The sequence below is a fragment of the Phodopus roborovskii genome, unplaced genomic scaffold (assembly GCF_943737965.1).
Source record: "Phodopus roborovskii unplaced genomic scaffold, PHOROB, whole genome shotgun sequence".
Classification (NCBI taxonomy): Eukaryota; Metazoa; Chordata; class Mammalia; order Rodentia; family Cricetidae; genus Phodopus; species Phodopus roborovskii.
Window position 1 is genome coordinate 32,272,082 of NW_026126567.1, and position 24,502 is coordinate 32,296,583.

At 41.7% G+C, this 24,502-nt stretch overlaps 1 protein-coding gene across 2 annotated transcripts; it reads left to right on the forward strand.

The window, feature by feature from the left end:
- Nucleotides 1–8,607: 8,607 nt before the first annotated feature.
- Nucleotides 8,608–24,008, forward strand: Ncoa4 (nuclear receptor coactivator 4). 2 transcript variants are annotated; one of them, XM_051202728.1, is made up of 10 exons: nt 8,608–8,696; nt 15,540–15,694; nt 17,136–17,276; nt 17,432–17,520; nt 17,660–17,768; nt 18,210–18,299; nt 19,231–19,374; nt 20,808–21,824; nt 22,044–22,172; nt 22,612–24,008. In XM_051202728.1, the coding sequence occupies exons 2-10, from the start codon at nt 15,554–15,556 to the stop codon at nt 22,615–22,617; spliced, it is 1,866 nt and encodes a 621-aa protein (XP_051058685.1). In that variant the 5' UTR covers nt 8,608–8,696; nt 15,540–15,553; the 3' UTR covers nt 22,618–24,008. The 2 variants fall into 2 exon arrangements, with proteins under 2 accessions (XP_051058685.1, XP_051058683.1); XM_051202726.1 differs by lacking the exon at nt 8,608–8,696 and adding an exon at nt 9,003–9,104.
- The last annotated feature ends 494 nt before the right edge of the window (nt 24,009–24,502 follow it).

The following is a 24,502-nucleotide window of genomic DNA, read 5'->3' on the forward strand; positions in this document are numbered from 1 at the left end:
TTTGCCAATTATGTTTCTATTAACTTAATGCATGTTATAAAGCAAACACACATTTAAAGGAGACATAAAACCACATTTTTTTTTTTTTTTAAATCAACCCAACAATACCAGTTACAAATTACAGTATTTTCCCTGGCTCAAACGGGTTTCATGCATGTGTGCTTTCTTCTGGGGCCATGTCCATTCCCACCACTTCTGCTATGTCAGGTTCTTCTGCCTGCGATGTTCCTGGTTTATAATGGAAAAATTCACAATGAAACCAGACTTCTCTGCCCCTCGTACTCACGTTTATCCTTCCTTCCACTTACTCAGGCATGTCCTCTCTGCCATATCCCCATGTCCCTCTGTGTTTGCATAAGGTTAGAAGGGGTTAGAGACAGCATGTCCTCCAAACCTCATGCAGGCTGACAAGAAACCAGATGCCAGACTTCTGTGGGTGGTGGGGACTGGCTTTAGGGTCAGTTATGTGTGGCATGCACAGCCCACCTAAAATAGACCTGGCTTTAACTCGTGACAGCATTGATTCTGAGATTTATTTTCTCAGTACTTTATAAAAACCTGTAACATTTTTTCCTACGTTAAAATGCATCACCCACCATTTGTTAAGTGTTTACCCACTTAACAAACATCAGATAAAAACACCAGATTGCTCTACAGCCATCATGTGCATCTAACCTCAGAGCTCCCCATCAGCCTGTCTTAGTTAGGGTTTCTCTTGCTGTGAAGAGGCACCATGACCACAGCAGCTTGCTTACAGCTTCAGAGGTTTAGTCCACTATTACCATGTTGGGGAGCCTGGTGGCATGCAGTCGGAAGTAGCTGAGAGTTCTACATCCAGATCCACAGGCAGCAGGAAGAGAGAGTAAGGCACTGACTGGTTCTGGCATGGGCGTCTGGAGTCTCAAAGCCCAACCCCAATGCTCTCTGCTAAGCATTCAAATATATGAGCCTATGAGGGCTACTCGTATTCAAACCACTGAAAGCCCCACAGGAAAAAGATTTTATTTGTATGATTGTTTTGTATGCAAATATACATGCCTGGTGCCTGTGGAGGTCAGAAGGCACTGGATCCCTGGAACAGGAGTTATGGATGGTGCTGGGAACCAAAATTGGGCCCTCTGCGAGAGCAGTAAGTGCTTTTAACCTGTGAGCCACCTCTCCAGCCCCCTACCGTAAGGGAACTTATTAAACTTTAACTCTCCACTCAGCCTTATCTCCAGCCTGCTATGCATCATTTTTTTCTTCTGTCCTTAAGAATTTGACTTGCAGCATTAGCAAGGGTAGAGTTGGGTAGAAGAAATAGTAGCTAATATTCTACAGCACAGTAGGACGACTAAACTGAAAATAATCCTGTGATACCTCTGTGTCCCTCATTTCTCAAACTCTCAGTAGTGGAGGATGGCCTTGAACTCCCATCCTCTTGCTCCCTCCTCCCAAGTGCTGGGATTGCAGCCGGGTGCCACCACACCCAGACTAACTACTTCAAAAATAATTAGATGGTAGGATATTCTATATTATCAATACAAAGAAATGATAAAAATAGCAATTATCCACATCTGATCCCCACACATTGTTTACATGCGTTGTGAGTTAACACTGTACCTCATAGAAACGTACAATTACTATGTGTTAAGTAAAAATAATTTTTTTTTAAAAAGGATTTGCCTTTACTTCCTGAGTCATGCGATGTGTATGGTCTTTTGTGTCTTCTGACACGCACTCTTGCGTATGCATGTTACAGCTAAATAAAATCTACCTTGTGCGAGCATTTGGTGCGAGAGGTGCACTTGGCATATTTCTTCATCCGGCATAGCATATCTTCAAAATACCTACTTACAAATCGGCATGGAAAGCACCCAGATTAGGGGCAGGGAAAAATTCCACCAGTCTGCATGTTGGCAACCCCCCTCAACGAGGCTTTGCGCAGGCGCGGAAGGAAATCTCGCGAAACTGTCAGAACACTAGCCACAGGCGTGGTAGGGAGGCCGTAGTATCGCGAGAACTCTGTGTTGTGGGCCCCGATCGTTCCGCGGCCGGCTGTCTGGGTCGGTCCAAGGTCCACTCGGGTCAGCGGGAGAAGCGCTGCCAGCCGGTAAGGACGAGCGTGGCCGGCGGGCGCGCTTCCTTTTGCTGCCCTTCGCCCTTCCTCGCCCCGGCCTGTGGCCAGCCCTGCCCTCCTTCCTCCCCGACACACGCGGGGTCCCGGGCCACCATCCTGCCTGCCTGCCTGTCTGCATGTCTGTCTGCCGGGCCCGGTCGCCCCTTGCTTCCCCGCGTCACTCCAGGTCTCCCTCCCCTGCGACCCGGAGCCACCACCACCTCTTCCTTCTTGCCCAAGCGCTGCCACGTCCTTTCTCCTCCCTCCTGTGGACGTGCTCCGTCCCTGGGCCTCTTTGCAGCCGGAAGCCCCTGGGAAGATGCTCTTCCATCCCTTCCCACACTCTCCTGGCTGCCCCTGCCTGGTTTTTCAGAAGTGACAACCCGGTTTCTATGGCTCTTGTCTGGTCCTCCGGTCCCAGGTGGGCCTGTTTCCCGTTACCGATCCAGAGCACATTTGGATAGGAATTCCTAATGGTTTGGCTTGGTGGAATGTTGCAGGCTGACTATGTCGCGAACACAGTATTTCTTAACATTCCTGTTAATTCTTCCAGCAGTCCCGCAAAGTAGCTTGATTTCTTCCGTCTACTGACGAGAAGAGCGAGCTTGCAGGGTCGTTGATTCATTGCTCAGGAATTCATTAATAAAATGTTATATGCTCAGGATGCGGGGATATAGCAGTGTAAGAAATTGGACTTTGATGTAACTGGCTCTGACGTAACTAAGTGCTTGTGGTGGACACAATGTCCCCTTAGTGCTACAGGCTGGAATTTGGGAGGATGGATCAAGAATGACAAGGCAGAGGGCTGGGGTTATCTGACCCCCAGCACACACAGCTTGCTTACTACTGCTGTTTGGTGGGTACTGCTTACCATCACGGCAGGACTTGACTTTCTATCACCCACTTGGGAATATGGAATGTTGTTGTAGGACTCTTGAGTTATTTCCCTGAGTGTGTATGGGGCAGGTGAGTCTGCCGGTTCTCTGTTAGGACCGCATTGTGACATTTCTGAATTTTAAAGTACATCAGAATCTTGGGAAGAAATCTACCCTGGGTGTGGCCAGGGTGTGGGTGCTCAGCAAGTTACTTGATTTGCTCTTTGGATTTCTTTTATTTGTTTAAGAAGAGGGTGTCCACCCACAGCTAAACACTGAGCCGAACTCCTGGAATCCAGCTGCAGAGAAGGAGAAGTGATGAGCAAAAGGGTCAAGACCAGGCTGCAGAAACCCACAGAGACAGCTGACCTGAACAAGGGGGAGCTCATGGACTCCAGTCTGATAGCTGATCCCCTGAACGTGGGTCTCAGTTAGAAGGCCTGGGCAGTCTAAGGGACCTCTGACAGTGGAACCAGGATGTATCCCTGGTGCACAAAAGGACTTTGGGAGAACATTCCCCATGGAGGGATACTCCTTTAGCCTAGAGACAGGAGGGAGGGCCTAGGTCCTACCCCAAATAACTGACAAATTTTAATGATTTCTCCTAGAAGACATCACCCTCCTTAGGGAGTGGATGGGGAATTGGGGGGGGTATAGGAGGGAGAGGGAACTGGGATCGATATGTAAAATTAAAAAAAAATATATAAAAGAGTTGCATAGATACCAATGAGAGGGTGTCACGTTGGTCAGCTATCTAAATGGATTGTAGAAGCCTTTAAATATTTTATTATCTATTAATAAAATCATGATTACCGTATATTTATTATTAGCATTGTGGATTTAAAAGGGATCTGACAAGTTCTTTAAAGATCACATGGAATTAATTTAAAAAAAAAAAAAAAAAAAGAAGACGAGGGTGTCAGTTCCCCTTATATCTGGAGGTACAAGCCATGGCAAGCCTCCTGATATGGGTCCTAAGACCTGAACTCTGGCCCCTTGGAAGAGCAGCCACTAAGCCATCTCTCCAGCCCTGTTTTGCTTGTTTGAGACAGGCTTCGGGAATCCTCTTGGCTCTGAGGGATTACATAGGTGCATACCACCACACCCAGCTGACTTGCTGTTTGGAAGGTTTGCTAGTTTGCAGAATTGTTCAGATCAGTGAGATGGGTTGCCTCTGGCACTCTTAACAATCTTACATTTACTTCTTCTTTTTTTTTTTTTAACCTTTTCATTAGGTCTTTGTCTTTGAGTCTCTAGAAAAATAATCTAGACATTTACAGTAATGTGGGTAAGGTTTTTATCACGACTCTGTCTAAGTCTCTCCAGTTTCATTATTCCTTTGAGAGAATATTTTCAAAAGCGGAAATCATCGCACTACAGAAAGGAAAATGTGCTTCTTAAAGGGGAGGTTTATCTAATTTAAGAAGTATGCAGCTTATTAAATGAGCATAGACTGCGGCTAATGTTTTCTGGTGCTTTGCCCATACAGTGTTAACATACCGGTAGGCACTTAGAGACAGTCATTCCTTTTTAACTGGGCCTCTTATTTAGAAATTTAGTGTTGTCAGTGAACCAGTGACACAAATTCTCCACTAGATGGCAGACTCACCATTGTATCCTCAGGGACAACAGTACTGTGCCTGTCAGTTCAAGACCTCAAATACCTGAATGACTATATAAGCATTAAATGGTCCCTTCAAAATAACCTGGTGCGGCTGAAGTGTTTAGACTCATGCTGGATCTTAGCCAAATGGCTAAGAAGCAGTTAGACTCAGACTTTTGGTCCTGGAAGCTTGTGATGTAGGTATGGATGGTATTTAACCCTGTCCAAGTCTGTGATAGCTGCCAAGTTTTGCAGTTTTGTTCAGGGGGAAGTATCACCTCCAGTAGTTTCTGTGCTTGTCTATCAGAGGAGCCGTTGTATTGTTGTCCTCAGCTAGTCTTCTGTGATGGTTAAATCTAACATTTCGGTCTATATACCCCAGATCCCAGCTTGAATTAGATGGACTCACAGGCAGGTGAGCTACATAATTAGTGTGTAGGTACTCATCTTCTATCTAGCATGAATGACTCATGGTGTGCTCATGACTATTCTTACTTCAGGTAGGCCTTCCTGGCTTTGCTTGGCTAGATCGTACAGTGTACTCAAGATGTTTTTCTGGGGGACTAGGATTCTACTTGGAGCTTTTGAGCTTATAGTTCTTTCATTTGGCATTACCTTGATTGCCTACAGAACTAGCACTTTGGTTCAGTGTTGGGTGAGTAAGCTCACAAAATAGGTTAATGGGATTTGCTTTGTCAGTGACGAACAAGTCCTTTCATATGTGGACAATTATAGTTTTATTGCTAGTCTCTCAGGATTTAGAGAGGAACATTTGTTTTTTTAAATCTGTTTGCTTCTTATAGGGAAAAACCCTCAAAATAGTTATCATATAAAACCAGAGATAAAATGTTTTTGTTGTTGTTGTCCTCATTGGTTTTTCAAGAGTTGGTTTCTCTGTGTAACAGCTCTGGCTGTTCTGGAATTCTGTCTGTATACCAGGCTGGCCTCCAACTCACAGAGATCCTTCTGTCTCTGTCTCTCCAGTGCTGGGATTAAAGGCGTGCGCCAGCACCACCCAGCCTAAGGTGGTATTCTTATGTGGTGCAGATAAATAACCTGTTTTCCTATCCTTGCCTCTCTTGGGTTAGTAAGTTCAAGTTGAAGATAGGGTACAGCCCTAGGATTGAAAGCCTACCTAGCTTTTGCTAACATCACTTGGAATTCCTGTGGTATTGCAAAGTCAGGGAAAAATGTTGAATTGGTAAATATAGTGAACATTTAAACTCACAAACTAAGATTTTTAGGTGTTGCCATCTTAAAACTGGGATTATGATTTCTGTGGTGACACCCACACCAGTTCTGTTTTGTTTGAAAACAAGGAATTAAGTTAATCTGGGTGTTGTTGCCAGAGTTCTGGGAGCTCAGGCAGAAGGTAGAAATATGGAGTTCAAGGCCAGCTCAAACTGTGACTATTAGAAACTAGGGGCCAGGGTTTAGCTTAAAGTGTTGCCTAGTGTTAACAAGGCTGGGCATGGTGCCCCCAGTTGTGTTAGAAAACTTTTCCTCTTCTAAGTGACTTTCCCAAGTTAATACTACACTCCTTAATGAGACATCAAATTCATTATGTTTATAACAAATACATTTTATTATGGCTGCTCTGTATCTGATCAGTAATACATTATTTACTCATCCATTAGTAAAAGATGTATTAAAACACTGGTAAGTTAAAGACCAGGCATTAGTTCAGTGCTGTGGGCATCTTTCTCATTAAGCCAACCCTCTCAAACATACAGCATGTTCTTGATGCCAAGGTACAGATGATACCAGGTGTGTGTACAGTGCGGGGGTGTTCAAAGCTGAGCAAACCCTCAGACTAAGAAGGCAGGCCAAACAAAGGCATCATGTATTAAAGCAGCAGTCCTCAACTTGTGGGATCAAATGACCTTTTCATGGAGCTCACCTGAGACCATTGGAAAATGCAGATATTTACATTATGATTCATAACAGTGGCAAAATTGCAGTTATGAAGTAGCAATGAGAATAATTTTATGGTTGGGGTCACCACAACATGAGGAACTGTTAAAGGATCACCTCTGAGTCAAAGGGTTCATACTGGAAATCTATGTAGATGTCAGTATGCACAAGAAGGCAGTGTGGAAGTTCCATGGGCTGCTAATACTGAAGAATGTTAGTGGTTAGGAAAGGCCTTCTGGTGCACAGCAGACAGCTTGAAGGGACTAACACTGCTGGCAGAAAGAACTAGAGAACCAAGTGGGACAGGGTAGAATGAATGGATAGGGAGGGGATGTTATTAGTTTACTAAAATGGAGTGGTCAAGAATCACAGCAGCCCCACACACTGATTAGCTGTGCTCTTTGCCCCCTAGTATTTTAGACAGGGTCTTGGTATATATAGACTGTCATTGAGCCCATAATGTAGCCTAGAATGGCAAGGATGAGTCTCCTGCTGTAGCCTCCTGACTGCTGGGGTTACCTTACCTAACATCAGTTTTACTTCAATAAACTAAGAATCAGTCATTGACATGAAGAGAACCATACATTTTTTCATTTAGCTAGTCTGCTTTGTGCCTTCACCAAATGTGTTGTCTAACTAGGATATTTGGAATCAGTTGTTTTCTTTGTTTCTAGTAGAAGTTTGATTGGGATCTCAGAAACAGTGCTTTGGGGTAAAGGAGGCAGAACTGCGGCCTTGCCGTCTGGATTTGGTTCTGTGGATGTTTGGGTCTTCTCTCGTGGTTTTGTTTTACTCTGGATGTTCACAAAAGTCACTTTATATGCATAGAAAAGAGAAAATAGGTGTCAGATGTGGCTAGTACCTGTTCTCCTATCCTAGCTTCTTCTCCGAGTCAGCTCACAGTGCGCTTGGCTTGATCCTGACCACACCTCAGGAAAGAATGTCTGGATTAGTCCCAGTGAAGCAGAGTTAATGAGTTTGTTAAGTAGAGAGATAAGAAATGTACTGCTCAGGTCAAGCAGTAGACACTGAGACAAGTACAGCCTTCTTCAGAGTTTTGCACCTAAGTGTCTACCATGGCTTTCTGTGTTGCATTGCTCATATGTTGTAATTTGCAACAAGGTTTAAAGGTTAGGGAAAGTTTAAAAGTTGAGTAAAGTTCAAACATTAAGTAAAAAATGACGCAAGCTGGTTTAAAGAATTAATGTTGTGATTGAACAGTGGTGGTTTTATGAGATGTATTGTTTGGGGCTAGGGATGAGGGTTTATACAGTTCAGCTCAACTGTCAAGGGCATTTTGGCCTTAAGTAAGCATAGGGTTTTTGTTCATTTGAATGCTTTGAAACTGTCACTGGTGTCCTAGGCAGACCTTGAATTCTGCTGTGGCTGTCTTCCCTTTAACTCTTGATCCCATTTCCTCCTCGAAACTGTTGAGATTACAAATTGGAGCACCACAACCTACGCAATTGGTTGTTTTGATATCTTTTTTTCTCAAGCGTCTTTAGGAAAACAAACTTTCTGTAGACAATTTTGGTTTTATCAGTTATGTTGAAGTGTTACTCTCAGACAACAGAAAATGTGTGAAGTAGATCCCAGGATGAGAAGAATTTTTTTCTCTATGACCTGGATCACCCCCCCCCCCCCCCCCTTGTATCCTGCCAGTCCCAGGCCTCTGGGATCTCAGGCCAGCCTTAGTTACACAGCAAGAACCTTTTTAGTTTTGTTTTATTTTCGAGACAGGGTTTCTGTGTAACTAACCCTGACTGTCCTGGAACTCACTGTAGACCATGCTGGCCTTGAACTCAATAGAGACTACCTACCTCTGCCTTCTGAGTGTGCGCCGCCATCATTGCCCTTCCAACAAGAGCTTTTTTAAACTCTAAAAAACCCAAACAATCAAACAAAAAACAAGACGAATCCCCAAACTAACCAAATCGAAATAGCTCTGGGGTGAACCCCAGCAGCAGGTGGACTGTTAACGCAATTCGCCTGCAGGCTGAGCTGGCTGCAGAGGCTGCCGGAGGAACCTAGGGGCCCGAGGCCCACCGAGGCGAGTGTGGTGGGCGGAGTAGCGGGGGAGGGGAGGCGTGACGTGTGCGGGGCGGGGCGGGGCGCCTCCTGCCCGGGCACCTGACCTGCCCATAGGGTAAAAGGGCAGCTGATCGCGCTCACGCAGTAGTTTTGCGTCGCGGGACCGGACTGCGAGGTAAGCCCGCCATCTGCCGCAGGAGAGCGCGCCTGCGTGCGGGGAGCCTGGGAGACCGGTTTCACAGCCGCTCCTAGAAAGGGCAGCGGGAAGCCTAGAAAGCTGTTTGAGTCATTGTTGCTCTAGCTTAATTTTACCGTTAGTTTTTTTAGTTTTTGAACCAGGAAAAACCTTAGTTTTGCCATTAGGTGGCGGAATTTTGCGACCGTTTTTCGGTTACTGCTTAGAATTTCTATGTTGGGGGTCTAGTAACTATGTGTGAAATCAGGTAAATTAGAGCGCTGCCAAAGGTAGAGAATTTGAAGTGGATTCAGCTTAAGATCTGGATAATCTTTGAGATAGTGTGTTGTGATTCAAAAAACTTTTTTCACTGACAGAAGAAAGAGCAAAGCCAAGAAATGGCTCAAGGTAAAATTGCAAAATACCACTTTAAAGTGTTACTAAATTAATAGCTTTTTCACTGCAAATTTTACAAACGGTCTCATGTAGGTTGTCTCTTCAAAGATAACGTAGCTGACAGTATTTCAAACTTGTGACCCACAGAACAAATATATGTCCTATGGGTACATTATGACCTTCTTGGCTTTATTGACTCAACTGCCAGGAAAATCAATACAAAGTGGAGGGCTTTCTTGGAAGCAGAGTGCAGCAGGCTGACACAGAAAGAGCTGGAGGGTAGTGTTAAGAGATAATCTCTTCTAGCCAGGTGTGGTGGCACCCGCCTTTAACCCAGCACTCTGGAAACAGAGACAGGCTTGGTCAACTTAGTGAGTCCCGTGTTTAATTAAAAAAAGATAATCTGTTTTAACCCTTGATTGAGTCAGTAGCTGTGATTGCATACAGATGCTGGCACTGAAGGCTCTTTTCTTCAGTCCTTCCTGCTGGCATTGGTGCTTGGTAGTATTCTGATGATTCTGAGCCTATCCTTAGTCTTTGTATTTTTTTTTTTTTTTTTTTTTTTGTAGTTGTCATACAAGCTATGGTCCTGAAACATTGCTTATAATTTATCAAGGACTATAAAATGTATTGAGACTATGAAAGTTATTAGTAAACCATTGAAACATTAATTTTAAACTCTGATTTTGATAAGCATAATTCATGGGTAGCGATACTGTAAAGGTAGAGGAGCTAACACAGGACTTGACCTTAAGAACCCTAATTCTGAATCCAAGTCTCACCCAGTGCCTGTGACCCTCTGAAAGGGCAGGCCATTTAGGTGCTGGGGAAACAGTTCTGCTTGTCTTGCTGAGGCGCCTGGTTGGTCGCACGCAGCTCCAAATGGCTCCACTATGCATAACCCCAGTTCCAGAGATCCGATGCTTTTTGGCCTCCAAGGTGTAAGTCACACACATAGTGCACTTCTTTATGCAAACAAAACACCCATACACATATAATAAAAATAAATCTTATCATTCTATATATATATATACACACACAAATGCATTTCTACCATGTAGACATTTGGCTTCATGAAATGTGGGTCCTGTGTAAAATAGCAAAGGCTTTATTTAGCTGTATTATTGGTGTTGAGAGTTGAACTCAGGACTTTGGACATGTTAAACATTTTCCCACTGAGCTATGCCCACAGTAAACTTTTCCATCTTTCAGTTTGTGGTTAATGTGGGTCATGAGAATTACAGCTTTTTGGAAATCTCATGGTCAAAGCATATGATATCAAGTTATCTTTAGTTTGTGGTTGGTTGCTCAATACTGGTTTAAAGATATTCGGACTTAATAACTAGATATGTGTGTTACATATACATACTGCCCCCTTACAAACTTGAGGGTCTTGGTTTTGGGGGGATGGTGATGTTTGAGGATTGGGTGTGTTTTTTTCACATTTTCCCAGTACTCTTAAAACTTAGTGCAGGTGTCCGAGAAACAAAGGAGTTAAAACAAACACAAAACATACACATACACAACTCTGGAAAAATTTAATATAGTTCAATTCTTGTTTGGAAGTGCTAGAGCAGTAGTTTGCATTATTAAGGTGAAGATAAAAGGGCCTTTTTAGAATTTTAAGTTGAATTTTAGGATTAGGGCCTGCTTGATTCACTTTGTTAGGTAACAAGTAGAGGAATGCCCCCCCAAACACACTGCTCCTATGAATACACTACACACACACATCCAAACTAAAAGGGAGAAAAAATGTGTAACTTGATATCCATATATCTTATATAACCCACACAAACACACAAACACACACACACACACACACACACACGTATGGTTTAGACTGTTGAGATTTTGCTTTGTGTATAGTACTGCTTAAGTTTTGCATATATAGCATAGTCTTCACTTAACTAGGATGCCATGTTGAAAAGGTGAAAATGGTGGCTCATGGTCATAGTACTAAGTGGCTAAAGGATTCTCAGTCCAGGCCTCGTCCCTGGCTAGCCAATGTCAGGTTCAGTACTGCATTCTCTGTCTCTCCCTCTCTCCCTCCCCTCCATTTCTTTTTTTGGTTTTCTAGGCAGGGTTTCTTTGTAGCCCTGGCTCTTACTCTATAGACCAGGACTGACCTTGAACAGAGGGATCTGTCTTCCGATTGCTGGCATTAAAGAAATATCACACCATGGCCAGACTTTCAGACTTCTGTACCACTGTCTGCACTGAAGAGGTGCAAGTTTTTTTTTTTAAGATTTATTTATTATATATACAGTATTCTGTCTGCATGTGTCCTTGCGGGCCAGAATAGGACACCATTTCTCATTACAGATGGTTGTGAGCCATCATGTGGTTGCTGGGAATTGAACTCCGGACCTCTTGAAGATGAGCTAGTGTTCTTAACCACTGAACCATCTCTCCAGCCCCAAGAGTTGGAAATTTCTAAGTTTTCCATCAGCAAAACCTCCTAACAGTGTCAACTGCAGTGGTAAAAGTAAGAGTACCCTTAATCCCAGTACTTGAGAAGCAGGTGGATCCCCAAAGCCACAGACAATAACATGGCATATGGGGGCAGATAAGTACTCATCCCAGATGCCCTCTCACTTTAAGCTCGGTTCAGTCTTCTGTGTGTAGTTGTTTGTGATGGCCCTTTCTTCCTTTGTTTTGTCTGTTTGAGACAGGGTTTCCCTGTGTAGCCCTGACTGCCCTAGAACTCACTCTGTAGACCAGGCTGGCCTCCAACTCATAGAAATCCACCTGCCCCTGCCTACCAAGTGCTTGGATTAAAAACATGTACTACCACTGCCTAGCTGTAATGACCTCATTCTTATAATCTGGAGTGGCAGCCAGCAGGATTTCATACCTGTAATCCAAGTGTTATGAGGCTGAGACCATAGGATTGTGAATTTTAACAAGATGATTGTGCTTGAAACACAGTACCTATTTGAAATACAGTACCTATTTTAAGTTGAAAAAGTTTTATAACTTCTCATTGCTGACAAGAAAAAAAAATAAACTAGGTATTTTTTTGTTTTGTTAGACAATTTCACATTGTAGACCAGGATGTCTTAGAATTCACTATGTAATCCAGACTGGCTTTGAACTCTCTGCCGTCTTGTCTTAGCCAACTGAGTGCTGAGATCTCAGTCCACTCCTGGGCAGCTGAACATGCTTGTGATTAGATTTAAAAGATTCCTGTTAAGGCTCAAGTCTGCTCTTGTTGTATTTGAGTGTTTCTGGCTTGTTGTGGAGTTGTGAGTTTTTCATGCCATGTAAAGCAATATTTTAATTAAAGCATTGCAGCATTCCACACAAGTGAGGGTCTGAGAAGTTTGGCACAGGGAAGACTGTTGAGAAAATAGCTCTATAAGTAATGCACGGGTAACAGATGAGTGTGGAACAACCCATGGTAATGTGGTGACATTCAACATTCCAACATTATTGTTGGCAGGGTTTTTCAAAGACCCTACAGTATGAGCCCAATTATATGGAATGGAAACACAAATTAGTACAGCTGCTGTTTCCAGGGTTAGGAAAAATTCCGTGGGGGCTTCTGACAAATGTAACCGAGGAAACCCCTTCTTCTGTAGGTCATTGTGGGTAAACAAACCAAGGTAACAGAATTAGCAAGTAGGAAGTTAGGGAACTGACTGAGTTTCGATAGGAACTCAGAAGTTCCTCTATCTGAGTCTTTTGCTGAAGTGGGAAGGGGGTAAGGAAGGCTGCTGAGCCTCGGTTTCTTCTTTCCTTTTTAAACATTGTTTTATGTGTATGGGTGTTTTGTCTGTATTTATGTCTCTGTATCAGTCACTTGCATGAATAGTGTCTGGGGACACCCTGAGACTGTAGTTACAAATGGTTGCGAGCCACCATGTGTATGCTGGAAATTGAACCCTGGTCCTCTGGAAGAACAGAGCCATCTCTCCAGCCCCCAGTTTATTTCTGAGTGTGGTAACTCAGCCCTAACCAGCTTTCAGCCTGATGTGAAATCTAGCCTTGGATGCTGTCAAAGCCAGTCCAAAATATCCCTTTGCCTCAAATGGGCAGTCAGCCATTGTGACCCGACTGAGCAGGGTACTCTTGCTGAGTCCAAAGCAGGCTTCTCTGAAGTCATTGCATTCAGGACTGTTACTTAGGCAGTCTGTTAAGCCATTCCCTCCTTTCCTTGGGGCTATTTGAAGAAGTCTAATTCTACTCAACATGTCTTCCAAGTATTAGAGAGTGGTAATCATGTCCTCCCAGAGAGTTGCTTATCTAGGCCAAACAGCCTTCCTGTGTAGAGATGTTTTCCTCCCTCTATGGTTTTGAGGCCTCCTTCCCTTTTCTAAATGTCTCCAAAGAATGTTACTCAGAAATAATTTTTTAATCTAATCATGGGACAGAGTAGCCTTGTGGCAAACATATCTAAATAACATTTAAATTAAATCTCCCAGTACAGTACCAACTCAGAAGGTCTCCATCTTTTTTTTTTTTCTTTTCTCTTTTAGATATCCTCATAAATTCTATTTGCCTTAGTAAGTTTAAAGCTATGTAGGACTAGTTTTGGATTCTGTTTCTATTACAGATCTATGTTTTTTCTAATATCTGCCTTTGATGTTTTCAATTACAGTAATTAAACAGGTATTCATAAAAAACCCTACACAGAAGCCTGGTTGACCTCTTTTGGGCTAGTGACTATCACTGGCTTTTTTTTACTGTGTAGTTGAGGGTGGATAATCAGATGGCTGTGAATTTCTAACCTTCCTGCCTCTGTCTCAGGAGACAGAGGGTTATGGGCACGTACCACCATGCCTGTTATACAGTGCCTCCGGTCAAACCAGGGGCTTCGTACATGCTAAGCAAGCACTCTGCCTTCGGAGCTACAGCCCCATCCCTGCACTTGTTTTTTCTGAGTGTTTATAAACCGTATTTTAATTCTCCATCTATGCAAGTTAAGTGCCAGATTGTTGTTCCAGTGAACTTGGTCAAGTCTGCTTCATCGCTTTACTGACAGCCTACTGTTCATCTCAGTGTATCATTTGCTTTTCCTTCCACTTGGGTTTCTCTCCCAGTCCTATTAGAGAACCCACACTAAATCATTTTTTAAAGATCTCTTTTATATTTAAATTACATGGAATTATTTTGTCAGTTTATGCTCAAGAAAACTCTCTAGCTATATTATTTTTTTAATGGCTTAGTTTTGTTTTACATGCGTTGGTGTTTTGCTTCCATGTATATCCTCTGTGTGAGGGTATTAGGTCCCCTGGAACTGGAGTTACAGACAGTTGTGAGCTGCTGCCATGTGGATGCTGGGAATTGAACCCAGAGCCTCTGGAAAAGCAGCCAGTGCTCTTAACTGCTGAGCCATCTCTCCATCCCCCTATAATACTATTAAAAAAAAAAAAAAAAAGAACCTTCTGTGTGTCTGTCCATCCTGTTATGTGGTGTCCAGGAGCCCAGAAGAAGGTGGAGCTGTAGTTATAGATGGTTGTAGGCCACCTGAGATGGGTGCTGGGAATTGAACCCTGGTCCTCTGAAAGAGGGACAGGGACTCTTAACTCCGGAACAATCTTTCCAGTTCCTATGCTAACATTTTTAAAATCACCTCTCAAAATCTCCTTAACTAATTTCAGACAAATACAGCTCTAAGCAGTGTTCGAGCTAATTTTATACTTTTCACTATCAAATATATTTTTATGCACTTAATTTTATCACCAAAACAGACAAACATCTGTGACAGAATTTGAACCTGCAGAATAATTAGCTTTATATCCTCTTTGATATCTCAAGTCCATTTTTTTTTTTGTCATTTATTATTATTTTGTAGTTGCAGGGACAAAACCCAGGGAATCACACATGGTAAAAGACTTATTTTTGTGTTGAGCCACATCTGTAGTTCAGAGTCCTATTGATTTTTGTTTTTGTTTTGTTGTCTTTTGAGACAAAGTCTCAGTGCTGTGTAGCCCTGTTTGCCATGAGTCTATTCTCCACCCAATGTCAGGATTAAAACCCTCATTACCAAAAGTGGTTTAATGTTCTTTTAACACTTTGACCAGTATGTGTCCTGTTAATTCAGCACCACTGGTATATTTCCTCAGATAATTATGTTCACATGCAAATTGTCCCCCAAAGTAATCATAGAACCCTTCCCCGCTTCTTGAGGCAGGGTTTCTCTTTGTAGCCCTGGAGCTCTTGAAGTTCTGTAGATCAGGCTGGCCTCGAACTCAGAGATTGCCTGCCTTTGTCTCCAGAGTGTTAGGATTAAAGGCATATGCCACCACCACCCTGCTAGAATTTTCTAGCAGGAACAGGTTAGATAGGGAAGGGAGGCAATATGTGTGCATTGAATATGTGTGTTGGAAATCCCCAAAGTTGTTAGTAATGAGAGCTGGTTGGAGTAACCATTTGAGCCATAATTGAAAAGTGGTTTGGGACTGTAATTATGATGCTATTTGAATTTCTTTCTTTCTTTTAAAGGAACAGTAAGCAGAATGAATACTTCCCTGGAACAGAGTGGCTGCCACAGTAACAGAGAAACCCTTTTGAGGTGCAGTGATGCACGGAGGGAGCTGGAGCTTGCTATTGGTGGAGTACTCCGGGCTGAACAGCAGATTAAAGATAACTTACGAGAGGTGTGCTGTGTGCTGTCTAGTCTTTGGTCTGGCTGTAGCACAAGGCTCCTTAGGGCACTTAATTTCTGAGGACTTACCTTCTCAGTGCCACCCAGAAAGTTTGATCCCATATCTTGCACATGCTTAACCCTAATTAACCCTCTGCCTGGCATGTTAGAACTTTTGATCCCACAGGGAAATAAGTCAGATGCTGGAAGAATTGGAGATTCTACTTTGAGATTTACCATTTTGGCATGGCACGTGTGTTGATTGCTCCTTTGTGTGGCTCTTGTACCTAGTCATGCAAAGTAACAAAGAGAGAGAAGAGTATTCTGCTTCTGCTTAGCTACTTTTCTTTTTTCTTTTTTTTTTGGAGACAGGATCTTGGAATTCACTATGTAGATCAGACTGCCAGGAACTCAGTGATCTGCTTGCTTCTCTCATGCTGGGATTAAAGGCATGTGTTAATAATGCCTGGCATAGCTGTACCATTTTGATATACGAAAAAATGGCACTTAGTTATGTCCCCATTTAATTTAACATGTTCATAGCATGCTTTAAGTGGTATAGTCTCTAGAGTGTCACTCTGCAAGTCAGAATGAAATTTGTTAGTTCCAATAGCATTCTGCTGGTGAGTGCTTCAATCAAGTACATATCACTTGAAAACTTTTTCCAAAGGGGAACTTTTATGATACACTGAGATATTTACATGAATGCCTATGAATGATTTATAGCTGTTTTGAATTTTTCCCTCAAAATGTTTGTATATAGAAAAAAATGTGAGTCATTGCATACATTCTTGGAAACATTAGTTTATAATTTACCTAAACTATCTACCTTAATGGTCTCCTTGCTTTTGATGAGATAGCTCATGCTAAACTAGCTTAATGGACTGCTTATTCCCTGCATGTAGGAAAAAGGACACAGACTAGCTCAAGAGTGTCTGTCTTCTTTCTTTCTTTTTCTTTCTTTCTTCCTTTCATTTCCCTTCCTTTCTTTTCTTCTTTTTGGTGGAGGAGGTTGTTCTGAGACATGGTTTATCTGTGTAGCTTTGGCTGAACTGAACTGTGTAGATCAGGCTTGCTTGGAATTTACAGAGAGAGAGACCCACCTGCTTCTGCCTCCTCAGTGCTGGGATTAAAGGCATGTACCATTTGTAAAGCTTAAAGTTGTCACGAAAGTTGAGGGGGATTAGTAGCCATGGCATATCTTTTTCTTTTGATTGCTGATATGCAAAGTAAGCCTGCTCTTCTGAGGAGGAGGTGTGAAGGAGGATTTTAGAAGTTAGGTACACTTTTTATAGCCTTGAATTCTTTAACTAGGATTCATAGGACTTCATGGGATTGCTGAATTGTAGGCTGATTTTTGTGTATATATTGAAAAGTTTAAGAGCATTAGTATTTTATGGGGATTGTCATTCCTTGCCTTATAACACTAGTTTATACTATCATGCATTTCCTAGGTAAAAGCTCAGATTCACAGTTGCATAAGTCGCCATCTAGAATGCCTTCGGAGTCGTGAGGTGTGGCTCAACGAACAGGTAGATCTCATCTATCAGCTTAAAGAGGAGACACTGCAGCAACAGGCTCAGCAGCTTTATTGGGTAAGGTGACTACATGGCTAAATGGGTTGAGTTATGCTTTCTGGATTCCAGATGTTTTATCTGCTTTGTATTATTAATATGCCAGATAAAAGTGTAAATGTTATTAGTTTGGATACTATTAATATTGTGACTAGATGGTTTCATGTTTCTTGTAGCTAATGGGCCAATTCAGTTGTCTTATTCATCAACTGGAGTACACCCAGAACAAAGATCTCGCCAATCAAGTCTCTCTGTGCCTGGAAAGGTAAAGGACCTTTTACTTGTTTTGACTTTGGTCTACTCTTGTAGGTATAAAAAGCAAGTCATATATTCTTTGTATTTAATGTTATACTTGCTAATGCTGGTAACTCTCCGGAAATATCTAAATTCTATCACTTTCATAGACTGAGCAGTTTGGCCCTTAAGCCTGAAGACTCGACTGTCCTACTCTTTGAAGCAGACACATCTGCTCTGCGCCAGACCATCACCACATTTGGATCCCTTAAGACAATTGTAAGAAATGTTAATTTATCTCATGGGGTACTTTTCAAGTCGATAGCCTCTGGGATGGTAGCTTGCTAGAGGCAGTGACCTTTAGTAATATACTGATTAAATCAGAACTGTAGGTTGGCAGTTTGGGGATTGTTACTAATTCACTGAGAATACTTAGGGCTCATCCTCTTTAAAGCTATTCTGACACATTTAAAAATAAGTATTATGATTTGAATGGTGTAGTATCATTTGGGTCTTGTGTAAATCATGCTACTTCCAAGTATAGGGAAGATTCTTAGATAACTCAAACTGATCATTATCTTATAGCCTGTTGGATTTACAGTGGATAATACTTCAATGAAAATAGAATGTTTTGCTCAGTGGCTTTGAAATTTCAGGATTATACTATCACTTTTATTTTGGTAGAAAAGCATAACAACACGATTCTCTTCTTTTTGATAGCAAATTCCTGAGCACCTGATGGCTCATGCTAGCTCTTCAAATATTGGGCCTTTCCTAGAGAAAAGAGGCTGTATCCAGGTGCCAGAGCAGGTAAACTGCAGTTTTGATTTTAGTAATTACTTTATGAATTCTCTTGTCATTCTAAGCATTTTTTGTTAAAAAGCATCCACTTGAATGCCTCTCTTAAAGCACCAAATGTAAACTAGAATTAGTTGTTTTATAATTTAATGAGAAAAATAATTAGTTCAATGGTAATTATTAACATTGTTACTGATATTGGTTCCTTTTGGGAGTCTTTAATTCAGATTGTTTGTAAAAGCAAGTGAATAAAAAATTGAAGACATCTGAGTTAGGACTCTAGTAATCAGCTGTGTGGCTTTAAGACAGCCTCTAACCAAACATAACAGTCTGACTTAGACTAGTTATGTAGCCCAAGCTACCATCAACTTGGAACTGTCCTGCCTTGATCTCCCAGAGTGATCTCCCAGGTGTGCAGTTCCATCCCTGGTCTTGTTTTATAATTGTGAAAATTGGGACTGGTAAGGTGGCTTAGGAGGTAAAGGCTTACCCTGCAGGTTATCTGAGTTCAATCTGAAGAAGCTGTATAAAGTTGGAAGGAGAGGTCCAATTCCACCAAGTTGTCCTTTGACCTCCATACACATACCATAGTATGTGTGCCCTCTCACACACAGTAAATTTTAAAAATTATATTTGCATATGTGTGGTATGCGGGGGGCAGGATGCATAGGCCACCGTGCCTGGTGGAGGTCAGAGGCCCACGTGGATCCAGAGAATTAAAATCTGTCAATCATGCTTGGTGGCATGTGCCCTTACCTGCTTGATCCATTTTAGTAGCCCAATAAAACAAAACCTTAAAAATTGAAGTTCAGGGAAGGCATATGACTTCTTTAAGGTTACTTGTAACCCAGTGTTAAAATGTTAGGGTCCCCTGTTTCTGTTCATTTTGATACTGCCTTGTTAAGCATCAAAGTTTTTCTTTTTCTTGTTTTATGGCTTGTAGAAATCAACATCCAGCAGCACAGCTGTTTCTCTCAGCGAATGGCTTCTTGTAAGCAAACCTGCCATTGGTCATCAGGCTCCTTATGTACCCAGTACCAACCCACAGGACTGGCTCATCCCAAAACAGACCTTGGAGAATAGTCAGGTGTGTGGCTGCCTTTATTGTTTTTGAGGTAGTTTGGGTTAACAGTAGTTTTTGTTTTTTAGCATTATATAGATGGGCATGTTTTAGTCTTTAATTACAAGAGTGAAATCACTTCACTATATTTAGGTAGGAAGTGTAGGGGGGAAAAATCTTTCAAAATACATGACCATAATCCCTAGTGAAGTGACATTAAAACATTCTTAAAAATGTATTTATTTTTATTATGTGCATTGGTGTTTTGCATGTATGTCTGGGTGAGGGTGTCAGATTCCCTGGAACAGGAATAGCTGAGCCATCTCTCCAGCCTGACATTAAGACATTTTTGTTTATAGAATTTTCTATATGTACATGTAAATAAAAATCATTCTGTAAATTATGTTTTGGTAAATATATATTTGATCACATACAGTTCTTCATTTGGCTGGAACTTAAGATTCTGCCCCCTATACTTTTAGGAGTTAATTAGTTCTTTAGGAGTAAATTCCTATAAATTGGATTCCTAAGCTGTTATTCTGCTTATGTACCCTTTTGACTTTTGCTACATTTGCCAGTATGGTTAATAGTTAGTATTCTTACCAGTGGAGTATTTGCCACTCTTAGTTATTTTTCTGTATGCTGTGAAGAGATACCAGGTCCAAGGCAACTTCTAAACGAAAACATTTAATAGGCTGCTTGCTTAGTATTTCAGAGGGTAAGTCTATGACCCATAATGGCAAAGAGTATGGCAGCAGGCAGGCAGGCAGGCAGGTGAGCATGGTGCTGGAGCAGTAGCTGAGAGCTTATATCTTACCTGTAAGTTGGAGTAGAGAGACAGATAGACACTGGACCTTCAAAACCGCACCCAGTGAATACACCTCATCCAACAACCCCACACCTCCTTCTTCCTAAAACAGCCCATTACCTGGAAACCAAACATTCAAATATATGAGCCTATGGGGTCATTCTCATCCAAATTGTCACAATCATCAAACCTCTTCAATAGTGGTAGTTGGTCTTTTTGTTTGTTTTTTGAGACAGGGTTTCTTTGTATTGCTTTGGAGCCTGTCCTGGAACTCACTCTGTAGACCAGGCTGGCCTTGAAATCATAGAGATCCGCCTACCCCTCCCTCCTGAGTGCTGGTATTAAAGGTGTGTGCCACCAATGCCTGGGTTAGTGGTAGTTGTGTACAAGTTTGTTTCCTTCTTTGATTTTCACAGAGTATTAATTTTGCTTTTGAAGCGGTTGAATACTTTTATGCTTGTCAGACTTTGAATTTGTCTGACCTATAATACTGGCATTATATGAAAACTAGTTTCCTTTTCTGAAATTGAAAACTCCATAGTTTCCATTTCATACTTGTAAAAGATTGCAGAAAGTGGAATTTTCATGTAAATGTATATTTTAATATGCTTTCTGGCAAGTTAAACATTAGTGTTGGTTACTTCTTGTATAGACTTCTGCCAGAGCCTGCAGTTTCTTCAGTAATGCCTGGGGCAACATAAAGGGCTTAGAAAACTGGCTCCTCAACAGTCATCAACAAGACAGTCCTGGAAAACCAAGTTCATCAAAGTGTAACAGCCATTGTAGCACCAGCTCTTTCTCTACTGAAGTGGAAAAGGTTGAAGATGTAGAGCTCCTTGATCAAGATGAGTTAGACCTGTCTGATTGGTTGGTGACTCCCCGAGAGCCCTGTGAACCGGAGAAGCCTGAGAATGGTGGCTGTGACCCCAGTGAGAAGTTTAAACTCTTATTCCAGGCATTCAAAGAGCCCTACAATGTAAATGATTGGCTTGCCAAGCCTGACTCCTGTACCAACTGTCAGGGTAACCAGCCCAGAGGTGTGGAGATTGAGAACCTGGGCAATCTGAAATGCCTGAATGACCACTTGGAGGCCAAAAAACCATTGTCAGTCCCCAGTGTGACCACCGAGGGTTGGCTTGTCCAGAACCATCAGGACCCATGTAAAGTAGAGGAAGTATGCAAAGCCAATGAGCCCTGCACAAGTTTTGCAGACTGCTTGTGTGATGACAACTGTGAGAAGGAAGCGGTGTATAAATGGCTTCTGAAGAAAGAAGGAAAGGATAAGAATGGAATGCCCGTGGAACCCAAATCTGAGCCTGAGAAACACAAAGAGTCCCTGAATCTGTGGCTCTGCCCTTCCAGAAATGAGCTGACAGAACAAGTGAAGGCACCCAAGGCAATGGCTCCTGCTAAAATTGCTGATTCCTTCCAAGTCATAAGGAACAGTTCCTTGTCAGAGTGGCTGATTGGGCCCACACGCAAAGGAAGAGGCCCTAAGGAAGTGCCTAGTACTGAAGAGAGAGCTGGCAGAGAAATGCTTAAAGGTCCTATGGCCACTTCCTGGTGTCCTTTTAATACTGCTGACTGGGTCTTACCAGGAAAGAAAGTGGGAAACCTCAGCCAGTTCACCTCTGGAGAAGATAAGTGGTTACTTCGAAAGAAGGCCCAGGTGAGCAGACATCAGATTTGCCTCACTTGAATGGATTGTTTATAATCCACTGTATTTGTAAATTTCCCAAGTCTGTAGCCTTCATGCTGCAGTAAAGAAAGGCCAGCCTGTTTTTAGCTGAAAAAGACAACACTTATATTGTTTACCATTTGATTGGGAGTTTTTTTTTTTTTTTTTTTCTCATGCCTCCTAGTAGTCATCTTTGTTATCTTCTTACAGGAAGTATTTCTTAATTCACCCCTGCAAGAAGATCGTAACTTCCGTGGCCTCCCAGCAGTTTGTGATCTCTTTGCCTGTATGCAGCTTAAAGTTGATAAAGACAAATGGCTGTATAGAACTCCTCTACAGGTGGGTACCTGCACCAGCATTGTCATAGCTGCTCATAAATGTTTCCTTTCTCACCAACTTATGCTCTCCCCCACTGAACCATATTCCTGTTAATTTGTACAAATACCTTGAAATTTAAAGTAAAAGTGCCTGACATCCTGAGTCCAATCCCTGGAACCTATGAAAAGCTAGAACTGACTCCACAAAATTATCCTTTGACTCCCATATCTGCACCATAGCACACATGCTCCCATGTACATCAAATACACACACACACACACAAACTATTAAAATGTTACATGCTTGAACTTTATCATATTTGACATTTCATTCTGTTAACTGCCTAATTTTCTTATCCCCTCATGGATTGTAGTATCTTAAAACCTGAGTCCATTCCAAAGTGGAAAGAATTTTGCTGTCTGCAACGAACTGAAATTTCTGTGGGCTTTTTTTTTTCCAGATGTGAAGCAATGAACTACTAGAATTGAGCAGCTTTCCTGCAGACCACACATCCTTGAGCTGAGTGACTGTGACTTGCCAAACCATTGTTTATTCCAAGGCCCGACAGCTTAATTTCTCTCCTGCTTAGTTTTGAACTAGTAATCAGAAATCATCAAATTATGAGTTAGTGTGCGAAGGAGGCTTGATGCTATGGTGTGATTCAATTCCTTCTTACAGAAGCACTAACTTAACTAACTCCCATACTAGAAATAGCATCTTGGTACACTGGCCTTTAGTAACTCCCATGGCAAACACTAGTTTTAAAACTGAAATATTTCTATATCTGGTGTGTTAATGTGTTCTAAAACTAGTAAACTTCCCTGACTTTGATTTTCTTTTCTCTTGCTATGAGCTTCTAATGGTTTGAAATTTTTCTGTTTAGTTGATATATAATTTCACACAAACAATTAACCTTGCCAATATATTTTCCCCTAAATGTCTATTAGTTACATTGCAATTTTTGATTATCAGAAATTTAGCCTACATGTCATTTGTAACATTTTTCATTCAAAAGAATTAAGCCTACTGCAATTGTTGCCTTTATTCCTAAGTATCCAGTGAGCTCTTTGAAAAGACTCCATTGCTTCAAGACCACTTTTTAGGGCAGTCAGAGCCCCTAAAGTCTTACAGACTTTGTCTTTAAAGAGCCCCAGGCCAACTAAAACAGAAAGGCAAGATGTGTTAGGAAAGTAGCACTTGACCACTCATCACCCTAAGGGTTTATTGGTGCACCCTGTGTAAATGGAAGCTGAGCTTGACACCTGGTGCTCTTGACTAGGGATGAAGTTAATGTCCTGTCACTTCAAGCACAGCATCCGGAACCTCCAAAAGTATGGTGCAGCAACACCTTATTAATAGGCTGTGCTCAACACTTGTGCCTTGGAGTGTTTATTGAAACTGCATAGAATGACATACTCTGCAGGAGAGTAGCAGGATTTATGTTCTCCAGTTCTCCAGGACAACTTAGCTGCTTTCTATGCTCTGAACTATGAAGCCTCTGAACTAACTGCCTATGCTATTGGAAGTACCTGTAGGAAAATTTTATGGCCCCATAGTGACATTACCACACAGCTTTACCAAACTTTGAGTCACAGCTGAAAAGAGCCTCATATTTTCTTAATGCCCCCCCCCCCCCCCGATGCCACTGAGTATTATAAGTTGGTGGATAAAAACAATTTAAGGAGCCTTCCCAACATCTTAGGTTGCAGGGAACTTTGTAGTTTCTCTTTTGAGGTCTAACACACTGTATTTTACATTATTAAAACGTAATTTAAGTTAATCACTATGCTAATAATATATTAAACATTCTTTTGCATTGCTAAGTTTTATATCTCCATTAAAGGCATAATGGCCACACCACAGTTGTTTGTGTTATCTATAAAGCTCAAAACATTAATGTTTGGTTAAGGATGCAATAAACAATATAAACATGCAAGGAGGGTATAGTTTATGAATCTTACCACTTTCAGGCTCTCTCTAAAAAACGAACACACGTATACAACAGTGCAACTTGGCTACTGGTTTAGTACTTTTCTACCAGATTCCCTTTTTATTAGATACATTAAAAGGTCCTAGTTTATTTTTCCCAACCATATAGCCAGAGTTTGCTTAGTAATTATCAGGTTATGTACCTTGTAGTGTAGCTATGTGGTTCCCCCCCCCCCCCCCACTTAGTTTTTCCAGGCTTTTTAACTGCTGGGACAGAGTGTTGTATTTTAGCATACTACTCTAATGACTAACTAAGAAAATATCTTGAGGCTCTTTAATGTTAGCTGTTTATGCTATCAGTAGTCCTTCATTTCACCATAAACACAAAGACATTGTTTGGGCACAATTCTGGCAGGAAAAAA

Bases quoted from the DNA above. Each gene is read 5' to 3' on its own strand.
- Ncoa4 (XM_051202726.1), top strand. The intron at 15,695-17,135 runs GTGTGCTGTGTG...TGCATTTCCTAG, and splicing joins TTAAAGATAACTTACGAGAG to GTAAAAGCTCAGATTCACAG. The intron at 17,769-18,209 runs GTAAGAAATGTT...TCTTTTTGATAG, and splicing joins TTGGATCCCTTAAGACAATT to CAAATTCCTGAGCACCTGAT.